Source organism: Emys orbicularis, chromosome 17 (genome assembly GCF_028017835.1).
Source record: "Emys orbicularis isolate rEmyOrb1 chromosome 17, rEmyOrb1.hap1, whole genome shotgun sequence".
NCBI classification, from domain to species: Eukaryota; Metazoa; Chordata; order Testudines; family Emydidae; genus Emys; species Emys orbicularis.
The window spans coordinates 4,800,267-4,812,586 of NC_088699.1; the positions used below are offsets into that span (position 1 = coordinate 4,800,267).

Genomic DNA, 12,320 nt, shown 5'->3' on the forward strand with positions numbered 1-12,320 from the left:
GCACGTGACTTCCCCCCTCTCGGCTTCCTAATCTGCTGGGGGTGGGGTGACTGTTTACGTCATCGCCATGCGCTGGAAGTAGGGGCAGAAGTCAGACATGGAAGCCCGGCGCGCGCTGCACTTCGTGTTCAAAGTGGGGAACCGTGGCCAGAGCGCTCGCTTCTACCGCGACTTGCTGGGCATGAGGGTGAGTGAACGAGCGGGGGGCGGGACCTGAGCCCCCCAGGGCGGGGCCTCAGCCGGCTGCGTCTGGCCCGGCGCCGGGGGTTGGCGCTGCCCCATGCTGGGGCTGGGGCGAGGCGGGAGGGAGGGGCGTGGGGATCCTTGTGGGGTTTAATGGGTCGCCAGGCCCAGCATTGGGTTTGCTGGGAGCTGGGGCTGAAGCCGAGCTCCGCCCCCACCCGGGCCAGCGGGGCGCGCGGTCCGCCCCGCCCCCCGTCATGTAGTAACTTTGTTGCCCGAAGGGGTCGCGGTGCAATGACGTTTGAGACCCCCCGTTTTACAGCTTATGGCCCCTTCGTGCTAGTGTGTCTGCTTCCAGGCTGGGGCTTGTCGTGGTGTGATTGTTCCTGTTAACATCTCCCTCCCCAGACCGAAATAGCTGTACTGTACCCGGGCTGTGTACGTGCGGCCTTATGGCAAGTCCCATAGTAGCTGGTCAGGGTATGTTTACACTGTACTAAAAGATCCACTGCACAGCCACGGCTGGGCCGGGTTAGCTGACTTAGGCTGTGGGGCAATAAAATTGCACTGTAGATGTTTGTTTGGGCACAGGCTGGAGCCTGGGCTCTGAGACCTTGCCAGGTGAGAGGGTTGCCTCACGGTATGTCTACACTGCAATTCAGCACCTGTGTCTGGCCTGTATCCGCTGACTCAAACTCGGGCTGTCGGGGTGTTTAATTGTGATGTAGATGCTGGAGGTGCAGCTCAAGGTCTGGGACGCTATCGCTTTGTGGTGTCCCAGAGCCCAGGCTCAGCCTGAGTCTGAACCTGTACACTGCTACTCTTAGCCCCACAAACCTGAGTCAGCTGCCTTGGAGCCGTGGGGTTTTTGTCACAGGACAGATGTACCCTAAGCGTTCTGCTGGGGTGTGCTTGGGTCTGTTTCCTTCTAAGAACTAAGTAGGCTTTATTTGTTGCATGTGCTCGATCTGCCAGATTCTAAGACATGAAGAATTTGAGGAAGGCTGCAAAGCTACTTGTAATGGGTATGTACCGTTCTTTCTCTTTGTCATCTTTAGCTAAACTAAAACATCTGCAGATGCTGACTAACCCAAAAGGCTTACTTACAGACCTTTGAGCGTACTTCCTAAACATTGCTCATTTCATTTGAAGAAAGTAAGAATGTACCTTCTTGTGTTTGTCTGTGGTGCTTACGTTGGAACATAAGCATTGCTATGGCAGATCAATAGCCTACGTAGTCAGGGCGGCCCAGATCTTCAAAGGCAGTTAGGGGCCTAAATCCCTTTGATTTGGGCCACAGTTCCTGAAAGAAATGACTACTTCATGCTTCTGGGATTTTATTTTATTGTGTTTAATGATATTAGGGCGCCTAGTGCCTTGGGTAGGCATCATATTCTCTTAAATCCAAATAAATCAATTAAAATAAAATACCCCGCTACCGCCAGTGGCCTTTCATCTCTTTTCAAAAAGAAAGAGCTTAGGCTATATTTTTCTAACTGTACAATTTGCCTAGATCATGATGACGAAATAGCTTTTTTGACTCCACCTGGTGAGCAGCTTATGCTCTGAAACATGAAGCTTGGGGGCACTTAATTTTATCCTAGTTCTGTCACTATAGTTGCAGTTCCTATGCTTGAGGAATTATGGATCAAATCATATGAAAACTACCATTGCTCATTCTTTTGGATGGCTGTGCAGTTGTGCCTTCCTAGTCACACATTAACATAGCGTAGCAGGAAAGGTAAAGGGGTGACTTGATTATCGTGTATAAGTACTTACATGGGAATCAAGTATTTGATAACAGAGGGCTCTTCAGACTAACCGAGAAAGGTATAACAAGATCCAGTGGCTGGAAGTTGAAGTTAAACAAATTCAGACTTGAAATGAGGCATACAATTTTAACAGTAGGGTAATTAACCACTGGAGCAATTTACCAAGGGTTGTGGTGGATTCTCCACAAGAGGAATCAAGATTGGATGTTTTACTAGAAGCTGTAGTCTACGAATCATTTTGGGGCAGTTCTCTGGCCTATGGCTTACAGAAGGTCAGACTAGATGATCACAATGGCCCTTTCTGGCCTTGGAATCTATTAAATTAAGAATTTACTGGAAAGTTACTGTGTTCTATCACACTTTATGGGAATCCCTTAGTCATAGTGCCTTCTCCTCCGGTTAGCAGGAAGTCTTTTTTTTTTTTTTTTAATGACTTTTATATGGTGAATAAGTAACCAGCGGAACTTGCTGCTGCAAGATATTATCAAAGCAAATAGTTTAGTAAATTTCAAAACAAGATTAGACTATTTGTAGGAGAGCTGCATCTGCTGTTACATAAGAAACTAGATAGGAGAGGATAAAACTATAAGGATCCTTTCATGGTTGAGGACATGAAGTAGGCACCGACTGGCATGCTCTTTCAGTGATATAGTATTGTATAAAAGTTGGTATGGTATGGGTTTCTGCACCTTCCCCTAAAGCATCTGGCACTGATTGCTGTCAGGGTTAGGATATTGGATTAGCTGGACCACTGGTTATGCAGTTCCTATCCTGAGGCACTTCTTTCTTGTGTGGCGGGGTGTGTGTGTGTGGCGGGGTGTGTGTGTGTGGCGGGGTGTGTGTGTTTGTTTGTGTCCGATACTGACGACAAATAAATGTGATGGTTGTTCTAGCCCTTATGATGGAAAGTGGAGCAAAACAATGGTGGGCTATGGGCCCGAAGATGATCACTTTGTTGCAGAGTTGACCTACAATTATGGAGTTGGAGAGTATCGACTTGGCAGTGACTTTCTGGTAAATATAATTTGCCCTTCTAATGTTCTTTTGTTCTTGTTGTGAGCTTTTTGGCTAGGAGTCCATTCAGAGTATGTCCTGGATGCACTTTCCTGATGCTGTTTGATTCCCTATCCGTTTTTATTCCCTGAGCTAGTCTTGCGGGTGCTGTTTGCATGTCTTTTGTCCAAGGAAGAGGAAGGGGAGAGAGGTGCTTTGTGCTCATGCTGCAGTTGGTGGGGCCGGGGGGGCAGTTGTATTTGCTCTCGGAGGGCCCTCACTCCCCACCCCACTGACAGCAAAATTTGGAGCTTTCTGACAGATCAGTCTTGTGAATGCAGCATCGCTTTTATTTCCCCAGACTTCCAGCCAAGGAGGAACTCATTGTCTCCTCCCAGTGGAGGTACTGTGTGTGCTCCTTGTTTCACTGGTATCCTCCTCTTTCCCCCCCCCATGGAGTCAGAGATGTTTGGATGGCCATGGAAGCCACTCATCTGTAAGGTGGCAGAACTCTGGATTTGATTTGGCCTCTGTGTCTGCAAAACCTAGTTGGTCAGTGCTGTTCTAGTGGGCTCTGCAAAGACTGGTTGAGCCAGGATCTGGCCCATTAAGCTCTATCTCTCTGCTTCATATTTCTCTGTTGTGTAAGAGGTGTATTGACCTCAGACAGTTGCACTAATTTTATAAAGGCAAGATAACCAGCCTCTCTGAGGCCGTTTAGACCCTTGTTCAGGATGGCTCCAACTCTTACTGCAGACCACTTGTGTGATGATTGCCCTTTCTCTCAGCTTTCTCTTGGAGGAAGATAATTGAAAAGCTGGGGGCAAGGAACCAGTATCTGGGCTGTTGAGGTCTCCTTCAGACCAGTAGGTGTTTTAGCCCGGGGTATAGAGCAGAGACTACATTGATGATTGCTCTCTTCCTGGCAATGGATGAAGATTAGATTTCCAAGTATCAGCATGGAATCCTATCAGCTGACTTCAGTACCACTGACCAAAAAGCTGGTGTTGGTACATCTTTGCACTGGTGTATCGCATGTTTGTGCTTTGTATTCTTGCTAGGGCATGACTCTTCTGTCCAGCCAGGCAGTGAGCAATGCCAGGAAGATGGGATGGCCACTCAAAGAAGTTGCAAAGGGTATATTTGAAACTGAAGCCCCAGGAGGATACAAGTTCTACTTGGAAGACAAAGAACAACCAAAGCAAGGTAATGCATTCATACCCTTTCCTCTATTCATCGGAGACTGAGAGCTGGAACTTCACAAGGGGTTGCAAATCTGGCTTGGCCAAGATTTATGGGAATGTGTGCCTGCCTCATGTTGTTGCTGTTTGTTTCCCATTATCATGAGCACAAAAACCTAGAGTTTAAAACTACAACATATACACCACTAATAGGAAATTATTACAATCTTGCAGATCCCGTGCTAAAAGTAACTTTGGCAGTCTCGAACCTGCAGAAGTCTGTTAGCTACTGGTCTGATCTGCTGGGAATGAAAATTTATGAGACGAATGAGGAAAAGCAAAGGGCTTTGCTAGGCTATGCAGATAACCAGGTTAGTCATTTAGAGAAGTGACTATTCTTTAAGAATAGCATGTTGTGGGATTGGTTCATTTCATAATGACTGAACCTTAAATAAATAAATCAAGCAATCTTACTGAGAACAGCTGTTTCTCTAATCTTCTAAATGCTTGCTTTGTCAATGTGTCTGCCATCCTGCCTCCCTGCTAAGAACATACACGTAAAAAGGCGGAATTGTCAAATTGGTTAGTAGTTCTGCTCTTAACTTTTGAACTAAAAGACTTAAAGTACAGGCATAATAATGCCCATGCTTCATTTCATCATCTGTAGGGCTTTCTTGAAAGCAAGCAAATAGCCATATAAAAATGAGAACCCAGCTGCAGCTGCTCAGGAAAGAGGCACAAAGGTTAAGATACCATGAAATATGGTAATTTTGAGTGAAAAGAGAAATCAGTGACCTAAGCTGCATCCAAAGAAGTGGGCTGTAGCCCACGAAAGCTTATGCTCTAATAAATTTGTTAGTCTCTAAGGTGCCACAAGTACTCCTGTTCTTTCTACAGAGAGGTTAACATGAACATGAGATTATCCATTCAGTAATTTGCAGTCAGACTAAATTTGTCAAATACTCAGGGTGAATCATTGTGCTTTTGTTTTTGTATCTGCTTGCAGCCTCTGTTTCAAATAAGGTGACCGTGGTCACTACTACCTTAATGCACTGGGAAATAAGCATATGTGGCTTTGACGTGATTAGCTTATTATGTAATGCTGATTAGCATGCATGCAAAAATGCAGTAAAAATTGTATGAATTCTTTTTTGTCTTCAGATTAGTTTCCCTGCAAGCTAGACTGTTTCAATCCCTCTCTTTCAGTGTAAATTGGAGCTGCAGGGCATTGGTGGAGCAGTGGATCATGGCACAGCTTTTGGGCGGATTGCCTTCTCTTGCCCAAAGGAAGAGGTAACAATCTGATTTCCTTCTTCTTCCGGCCCTTTACTATATTTCCGGGGCTGGCCATGTGGAGGGTGACTCATGGTAATACCAATAGCCACTTGAAGGTCTCTCACCGTCAGTACGTGAACAAGATAATAACATCAAATGAAAGTTCTGTTTAACTTTCTCTTGGTGGGAATGTGATGGAGATGTGGGTAATGGGTACAGTAAATGATCGCAGCCTGATATGACACAACTGACCTTCAGCTCACTCTTTGTTTTTTAAGTTGCCGAACATTGAAGCACTGATGAAGAAGGAGAAGCAGAAGATTTTAACTCCCCTAGTTAGCTTGGACACCCCTGGAAAAGCAACAGTGCAAGTGGTTATCCTGGCTGATCCCGTGAGTGATGTTTGAAATAGTGACAAAAATAAACTTTAATTCAGCCCCCCTCCCGCCCCCCCGGTAATTTCACTTTCTCTCCTGTTAAATCTGGTTTAGGACGGCCATGAAATCTGCTTTGTAGGAGATGAAGCATTTAGAGAGCTTTCCAAGATGGATCCTAATGGCAACAAGCTGTTAGATGATGTAAGTAATATATTCTCTGTATTGTTTGTTGGTGGAGAGGTCGGAGCATCAGGATAGAAATGCATAGACTACCTGTATGTTTTAAAATCCCACCACAGTCCAGGCCTTCAGCGGCAGGTACACTGAGTTCTAAAGGGGGTCTTTCAGATGAGTGCTTCATGCTGTTCTTCAGATGTTAAAAATCCCAAATAGCTTTTGGGGTTTGCCTCCGTATCCTGGAAAGAATTTTCCTTCCCTGCTCTTGTGAGCTACCCCTCAGTTCAGAGGTGGCTGCAGGATGGAAGATGCTAGAGGTGCAAAGCATCAGCTACAAATCAACCTAAGTAAGAGTGGAAACTGGCTTGTTGGTTGTAACGACAATCAGGTCAGTGCAGTAGAACAGCTTCACAAGATCATGGGCTGCTGCTACAGAAATGACAAGCGGTTTCAGGAAAAGTCTGAAAACAAAAGGGACATTTCAGAGCAGGAGACACTGATCCTGTCATGCCTGTGTCTTACCAAATCACTTCGTCGGATACATTTATCTGGTGCAGCAGTGACAGTCGCTCACCGTACCATTTTTAACTTGCTTCTGAAACTAGCTTGTATTGTTGCAGGGAGTGTCTGTTGCTTTTGTTGTACTGCAGTCCGGAGGTGATTCCCAAAGAGCATTGTTTTTCATTTACAGTGTGGTAGAACTGTTTGCTTCAGGTAATCACAGATCAACTTAAGAGTTGGTCCCTATTGGTGAATAAGTCAGTCATCCAGTTGTTTGACTGCTTGGCGCTAACCCAAATAGAATCCTGGACATGTTTGCTTCTGTAAATGGCTGTTGTTTTAATAACTTTATCATTATACAAATTGTTCACTTCTATTTGTACAGGCAATGGCAGCGGACAAAAGTGATGAGTGGTTTGCTAAGCACAAAATGCAGAAGGCTTCTGCTTAGCTGAAAAGAATGGTCTCAGAAATGGTGCCTTTAGCTGCTAAACACGTGAGATGTGTCCAGTTTTGCAGTCATGTGGTCCACGTTCAGTGAGAGAGTCTGCAATGCCCTTTGATTTAATAAAAAATTCCAGTTCTTACTTAGAGGCTGGATTCTCCTTGCAGAAGTCTATAGGAGAAAAGGGGGAAAGTTCTGTTGTGCTGTGATGGGTAGATTGAGCACTTGATTTCATAACATGGGGGACCATGGACTTGTAATAGGCCACCCTCTCAAGCTTTTCTCTTTCCTGTTGGATTGGGGGGAAAAACAGAGTTTAGCCTAGAAATTCGCTGCATCTTTTTGGTATTTTAGGTAGCCTATATCTACTGCAGTGTGTGTACTGAGCTATCGTTCTGCAGGGATTTAGGAGTGAAGAATAATTCAATTTCAAATTCACCCTGTTGAATAAGACCAGAACTAAAACAGAACGCTAGCAAGGGGGATTTAGATTAAATTACGGTATTTTATTCTAATTGGCAGGTCTCTTCCAAATAATTCATGCTGCTAAACCTGACAGAATAAAAATTCGTGGTTCAGAACTGGGTGGAAAAAAGCTCTTTGGAAGTGTTGAAATACTTGCTTTCAAAGCAAAGTATAGGTTAAAGAATAAAGCAAATGCTATATTGATGGTTGGTTCCATTCGTGGAAAATGTATTGGACAACTCCAGAATTTAGAACTTATTGCCAGGATGTGAAAGGGACAACATTAATTGTGGTATACTAGCAAATAGACTTGTAGTGTATGTTACAGAGCATTTTGTAAGGTTGGTGGCTTTAGCAATGCTTGGTCTGCTGCACATGGAAAAGAAAAGGCCTTGGGGTAGCTACTGCTTGTTGTGAACAGTGCATGTATTGTGTTTTTATGCCCTAGATTAAAGCTGGAACTGAGAGCTTGTCTACATGGGGAAATTGATCAGCATAATTATAATAATAAATATCTAGCTCTTAGTGGAATAGCTGTCCTGCTGTAGCTAAGCAGGTCAGTTTCCCTATGTAGGCAAACCCTAAGGCTGACATCTAGGTTTTGATTCTGAGAAAAACCTCCTTGAAGCCAAATGTAGATGAATAGCTCAGTTGCTGTTAGCTGGCATAAGATTAAAATGTTTGAGCACAGCTTATCTTTTTTTCCAAATAAACATTAAACAAATAAATCACTGCAGTACTAATGAGAACATCGTGATGAGCTTAGTATAAATGCCTAAGTCAACAGAATGTAAAATACATGGACCGAGCTTCTTAGCTTTCAAACCATCAAGACACAAAGGTGTGACATAGACCTTAAAATACTGGGCAAAATCAATGGATGGAATTGGAAAAAAAAATATTCTTAGACACATTAACCAATTCTCAGCATGTTTCCTGTATTCAGAATTTCTAAAGAATGATGCAGTGACTGACTTGGGAAGAACCAATATAGAGTTTAAAATGTGTGACTTCACAGCTGAGAAATATGCTTTAGTTACCTCTTCAAAAGCTTTGTTTTGTCTCTGTACTGCCAGGGTAACTGTTCTTCCATTTCCCCATTCAGCATAAAATCCTGGCTCCATCTCAAACCATCCTTTCAGGCCAGAGGAAATGAGGTTATTTTGGAGACTGAGGAAAACTGAGGATTCCCTGATAGGCCTTATTGGACTAGGTCTGTCCTATGGCTTCCAGGCACGTTAAGCTGCATTATATCTATCTGCTAACTGCAGCGCACCAAACACTTGACATTCCAAATGGTTATGTAGCAAACTAGAGCCAGACAGACTTTATTATTTGTGAGTGGGGAAGAGTAAAGTGACAAATGAACAGCTGTCTTGAAATTAGCTTTGTTGTTAACTGTGTTAATTTAACAACTTGTCTTCCTCTGGGTTGAACCGACTTGAATGCCTGCTATTGCTGATGGAACTGTAGAATCAGCATGTTCTGAATAAATATCTACAATATACTTGTTGCATATGTTTACTGGTTTTTAATAGTTCTCTGGGAAAAGTTAAATTAGCCTCTTGTGTTACAAAAACAAGTGAGCAAAAATCAACTTGCAAGCAAATGTCACCCACTTACTTTCATCCAATTTCTTAACATAATAAACACCAACGTATTTGAAATTAGTCTTTGGTTTAAGCAGAAAGGGGCCAGTTAACATTCAGCTTCCCAGTATTTTTTTGTTTTTGAAAGATTGGGCTAAACTTTTTCAGTTCGACTAGGTAGCAATTGTAAAACTAAAACAAAACAACAAAATTTAACTGAAGACTTGAAAAGAAAAAGTAGCTCAATGTTGGAGTAATAGTGGGCCCTTTAGTATCCTTTCCCCCTCAGTTTTTAATAGTGGTAGTGTTAAGTTTGTTACCAGTTTTCCACTTTGACCTTTGACCACTTTGACATATCTTAACAATTTATTCTAATAGTGCCCTTTTTCTTTGTAATTGATACTACACGTGAGACTGAGTATTAAGTATGGTGAGGGAGCTTTGATTTTAGGTGTGGTTTAAATTACATTGTATGCACACTCTGACTCTAATGTATCCACAGATAAGGCTAAAGATTATATTGGAATACATGGGAGCTTATTTCTGTGCAAACTATACTGGGCAACAAGGAAACATTTGAACAAAAATGCTATTCATTGAAGAAGTAAATGTTTCAGCTTGCCTCAACTGCCAGATGCAGAGTGCCGTTTCATTTGCAGGTAATAGTGAATGTTACAATCTGCTATATACATGGTAGCAGGCCTGGAAGAGGGAAGCTGTAGAGGAGTGTGTTAAAATTTTTTTGCTGTGGTTTATTATTTCAACCTGCTTTCATTAATGCATACATCAAAAGAGTTAATCCGAGGCTATAATTCTATCATAGTCCTCTACTGTTAAAGACAAAACATATTAACCTTTTCTCTTGCTGTTTGCAGTACTATCAGAACCCTAAAAGTTACTGCATCATCCTGTCTAGGTCTATGATCTACATAGGAGAAAGGACCGCTTGGAATATCTTTCAGTTAAAACATCTGTATTTATATTGTGATGTGAAAATGCACCAAACCCGTTGGGCCTCACACTCTGCATAATACTACAGATTTGTCTAATGCTCATATTGAAATGGACTGTGAACATACAGTAAATGTTGGGAATAACATGCTCAAACTTATCTCTGGAGGGTTGGATCTCAGCTGTTGTTCACTGAGACGTTTTCAAAGCCCAGTTTGTAACTGTTTAGTTTTGAGCCTGTGCTGGATATTGTCTTAACCTTACTATTACATATGTTCACTTTTAAAGGGATAGTGTCAAAGACCCTTTTCAGTAAGGGTGAAGCTGACTGTGGAAAGCTGTCAAATACAGTCAAACAATAGAAATATTTTCCATCAAGTTCCTTAACATACAGTAAGCTTAAGTATCACTTCTAACTCAGGTAAGTGCAACATTTCCAGACAGTAATGTTTCCAGCCAATACATTTTCATAGTTTTGTCAATTAAGTCTGAATTATTGGTAACGGTTTAATAGACATCTTCAACAATGTCTGGCCTATTCTTAAACTGAAATGGACCTCCACAGTTGTGTGAACTCTCAAATAGCAGCTTGCTGTAACTGTCTCTGCAAAGTTAATGCTTCGGGTGTCTCAGCCCCCTCCTCCTCTCGCTCAGCCCCCCTTCTGTGATGCCTCTAGGGTGAGTCAGAGCCTGACTGCTGCATGTGATGACATCACAATGCTGGGGAGTGCCTGAATCAGGCAATGAAGGGGGGGTAAATCCCCTGACCAACTCAGCCAGGCAGTGCTGCTAGATGCCTGAAAAGCTCTGCCTGGATCGAAGTGCCTCAAATACCATACAACTAAAACATAACAGGATGTGAAGATGCATAAACCACACACAAAGGTTCAGACTCTGTGCATGATACTAATGACCTGGCTCTAATTTTTGTATCGAAATGGGATGTGAATGTACTCCCGGTGTCAGGAGTAGCATGCTCGCTTTTATTCTCAAATGGTTGGATCTCAACCTGTCAGTTCACACAGCCCAGTAGGAATGAACACACACGCACGCACACACACACACACACACACACACACTGTGTGTGCGGTGGCGGCCAAGCCACGAACAAGGGCCCCAGGCTCTTACGTGCTATACCAACACACAACAAAGAGGTGGGTTCGTTTTAATAATGTGTTGGCTGCTGTAACAGTCTCAGGCTAAGCTCACTGTTTATCTTTGTATCATTTACCTCTTAAAAGACAGTTGGCAGGACAGCCAGGAAAGTGAAATGGAAACATTATTATTATTCTACTCAAAACAGATGGCTGCTGTTTGTGAACTTGGGCTTTGACTACAATGAAATGTGGCTGCCACTGACTGCATTTACAGATTTTAAAATCCAGCTTTTCATGACTGGTAAAGTTTAACAGGTGTGATCATCCATGCCAATGACAAAGTTCCTTCTGTACTCTCTTCTATATATTGTCAGAGAGCCTGCTCCTTAAGGTAGTTGGAGGCCCAATCCTCAAAGGTCTTTAAGTGCCCAACTCCCCTTGAAATCAATGGGAATTAGGTGCCTAAATACCTTTTGAGGCTCTTTTAAGCGCATTCCAGTCATGCACAAAGTGACTGATGTTTGTCATGTGTCTGTTCTTTCCTCATCTCAGCAGGGACAGAAGTGCATGCAGTGAAGTGGGGTTTGGGTGTGTTTGTTTTTAATTATATATTAAATACATGCCACTTCACTATAGATTTGTTACAGAAGGCAAGGTCAAAGAAATACACCTTGCACTTGGGGCAGAAGATGGTGATGTTTGGCATGGTCCTTAGTTGGTGGAAGAGTTCATTCCCCAGTGGTCTGCAAGACCACTCTGTCTTCTGCAGTAGATGAGTTTAAGCTCGTTGGAAAGAGTTCCATTGCATCAGAAGAGCGGAGTGGCCAACCGCTGTCTACATCCCGGCCCAAATTCTCTGGTTGTGGTGCTGCATGTGTGAAGAGCACATGAAAGGTTTTCTAAATAACACATTTGGAAGTAATCCTGTGTTTTATTTAGAGGGGCAAGTTCCTGCAAATGGCAGCTTGGATGGTGAGGAATTCACCTGCTTCTTGGTCCTTGACATCATCATTCTAATGACATCACAATCTTTGCTATAGCAATTAACTTAAAGTGAGAGGTGGGAGCTGCTGGCCCTCTCAATGAGCCCCCATCATCCAATTATTTGCATATATCTAGTAACAGCCTCCCACCCTGGCACCGGTGAGAGAGAGAGAGAATGGTTTCTAAATCAACGGTTTGCCATGGAGTTGTATTGCTTTAGCTTGCTAAACTGATGTGCTTCCTTAGGGACTGAGCATCAGCGCAGACTCTGGAGCATAAAAAGGTTAAAAGGAAATTAAAGTGGAGAGGGAGAGACTGTCTCTAGATTAA

The 12,320-nt window shown here is 43.1% G+C and overlaps 1 protein-coding gene across 1 annotated transcript; it reads left to right on the forward strand.

Moving 5' to 3' along the window:
* Nucleotides 1-67: 67 nt before the first annotated feature.
* GLOD4 (glyoxalase domain containing 4) lies at nt 68-8,868 on the forward strand. The gene is made up of 9 exons (XM_065418065.1): nt 68-187; nt 1,159-1,208; nt 2,849-2,969; nt 4,010-4,154; nt 4,364-4,500; nt 5,336-5,422; nt 5,683-5,796; nt 5,896-5,982; nt 6,845-8,868. Exons 1-9 carry the CDS (start codon nt 98-100, stop codon nt 6,908-6,910), a joined length of 897 nt encoding a protein of 298 aa, XP_065274137.1. The 5' UTR covers nt 68-97; the 3' UTR covers nt 6,911-8,868.
* The last annotated feature ends 3,452 nt before the right edge of the window (nt 8,869-12,320 follow it).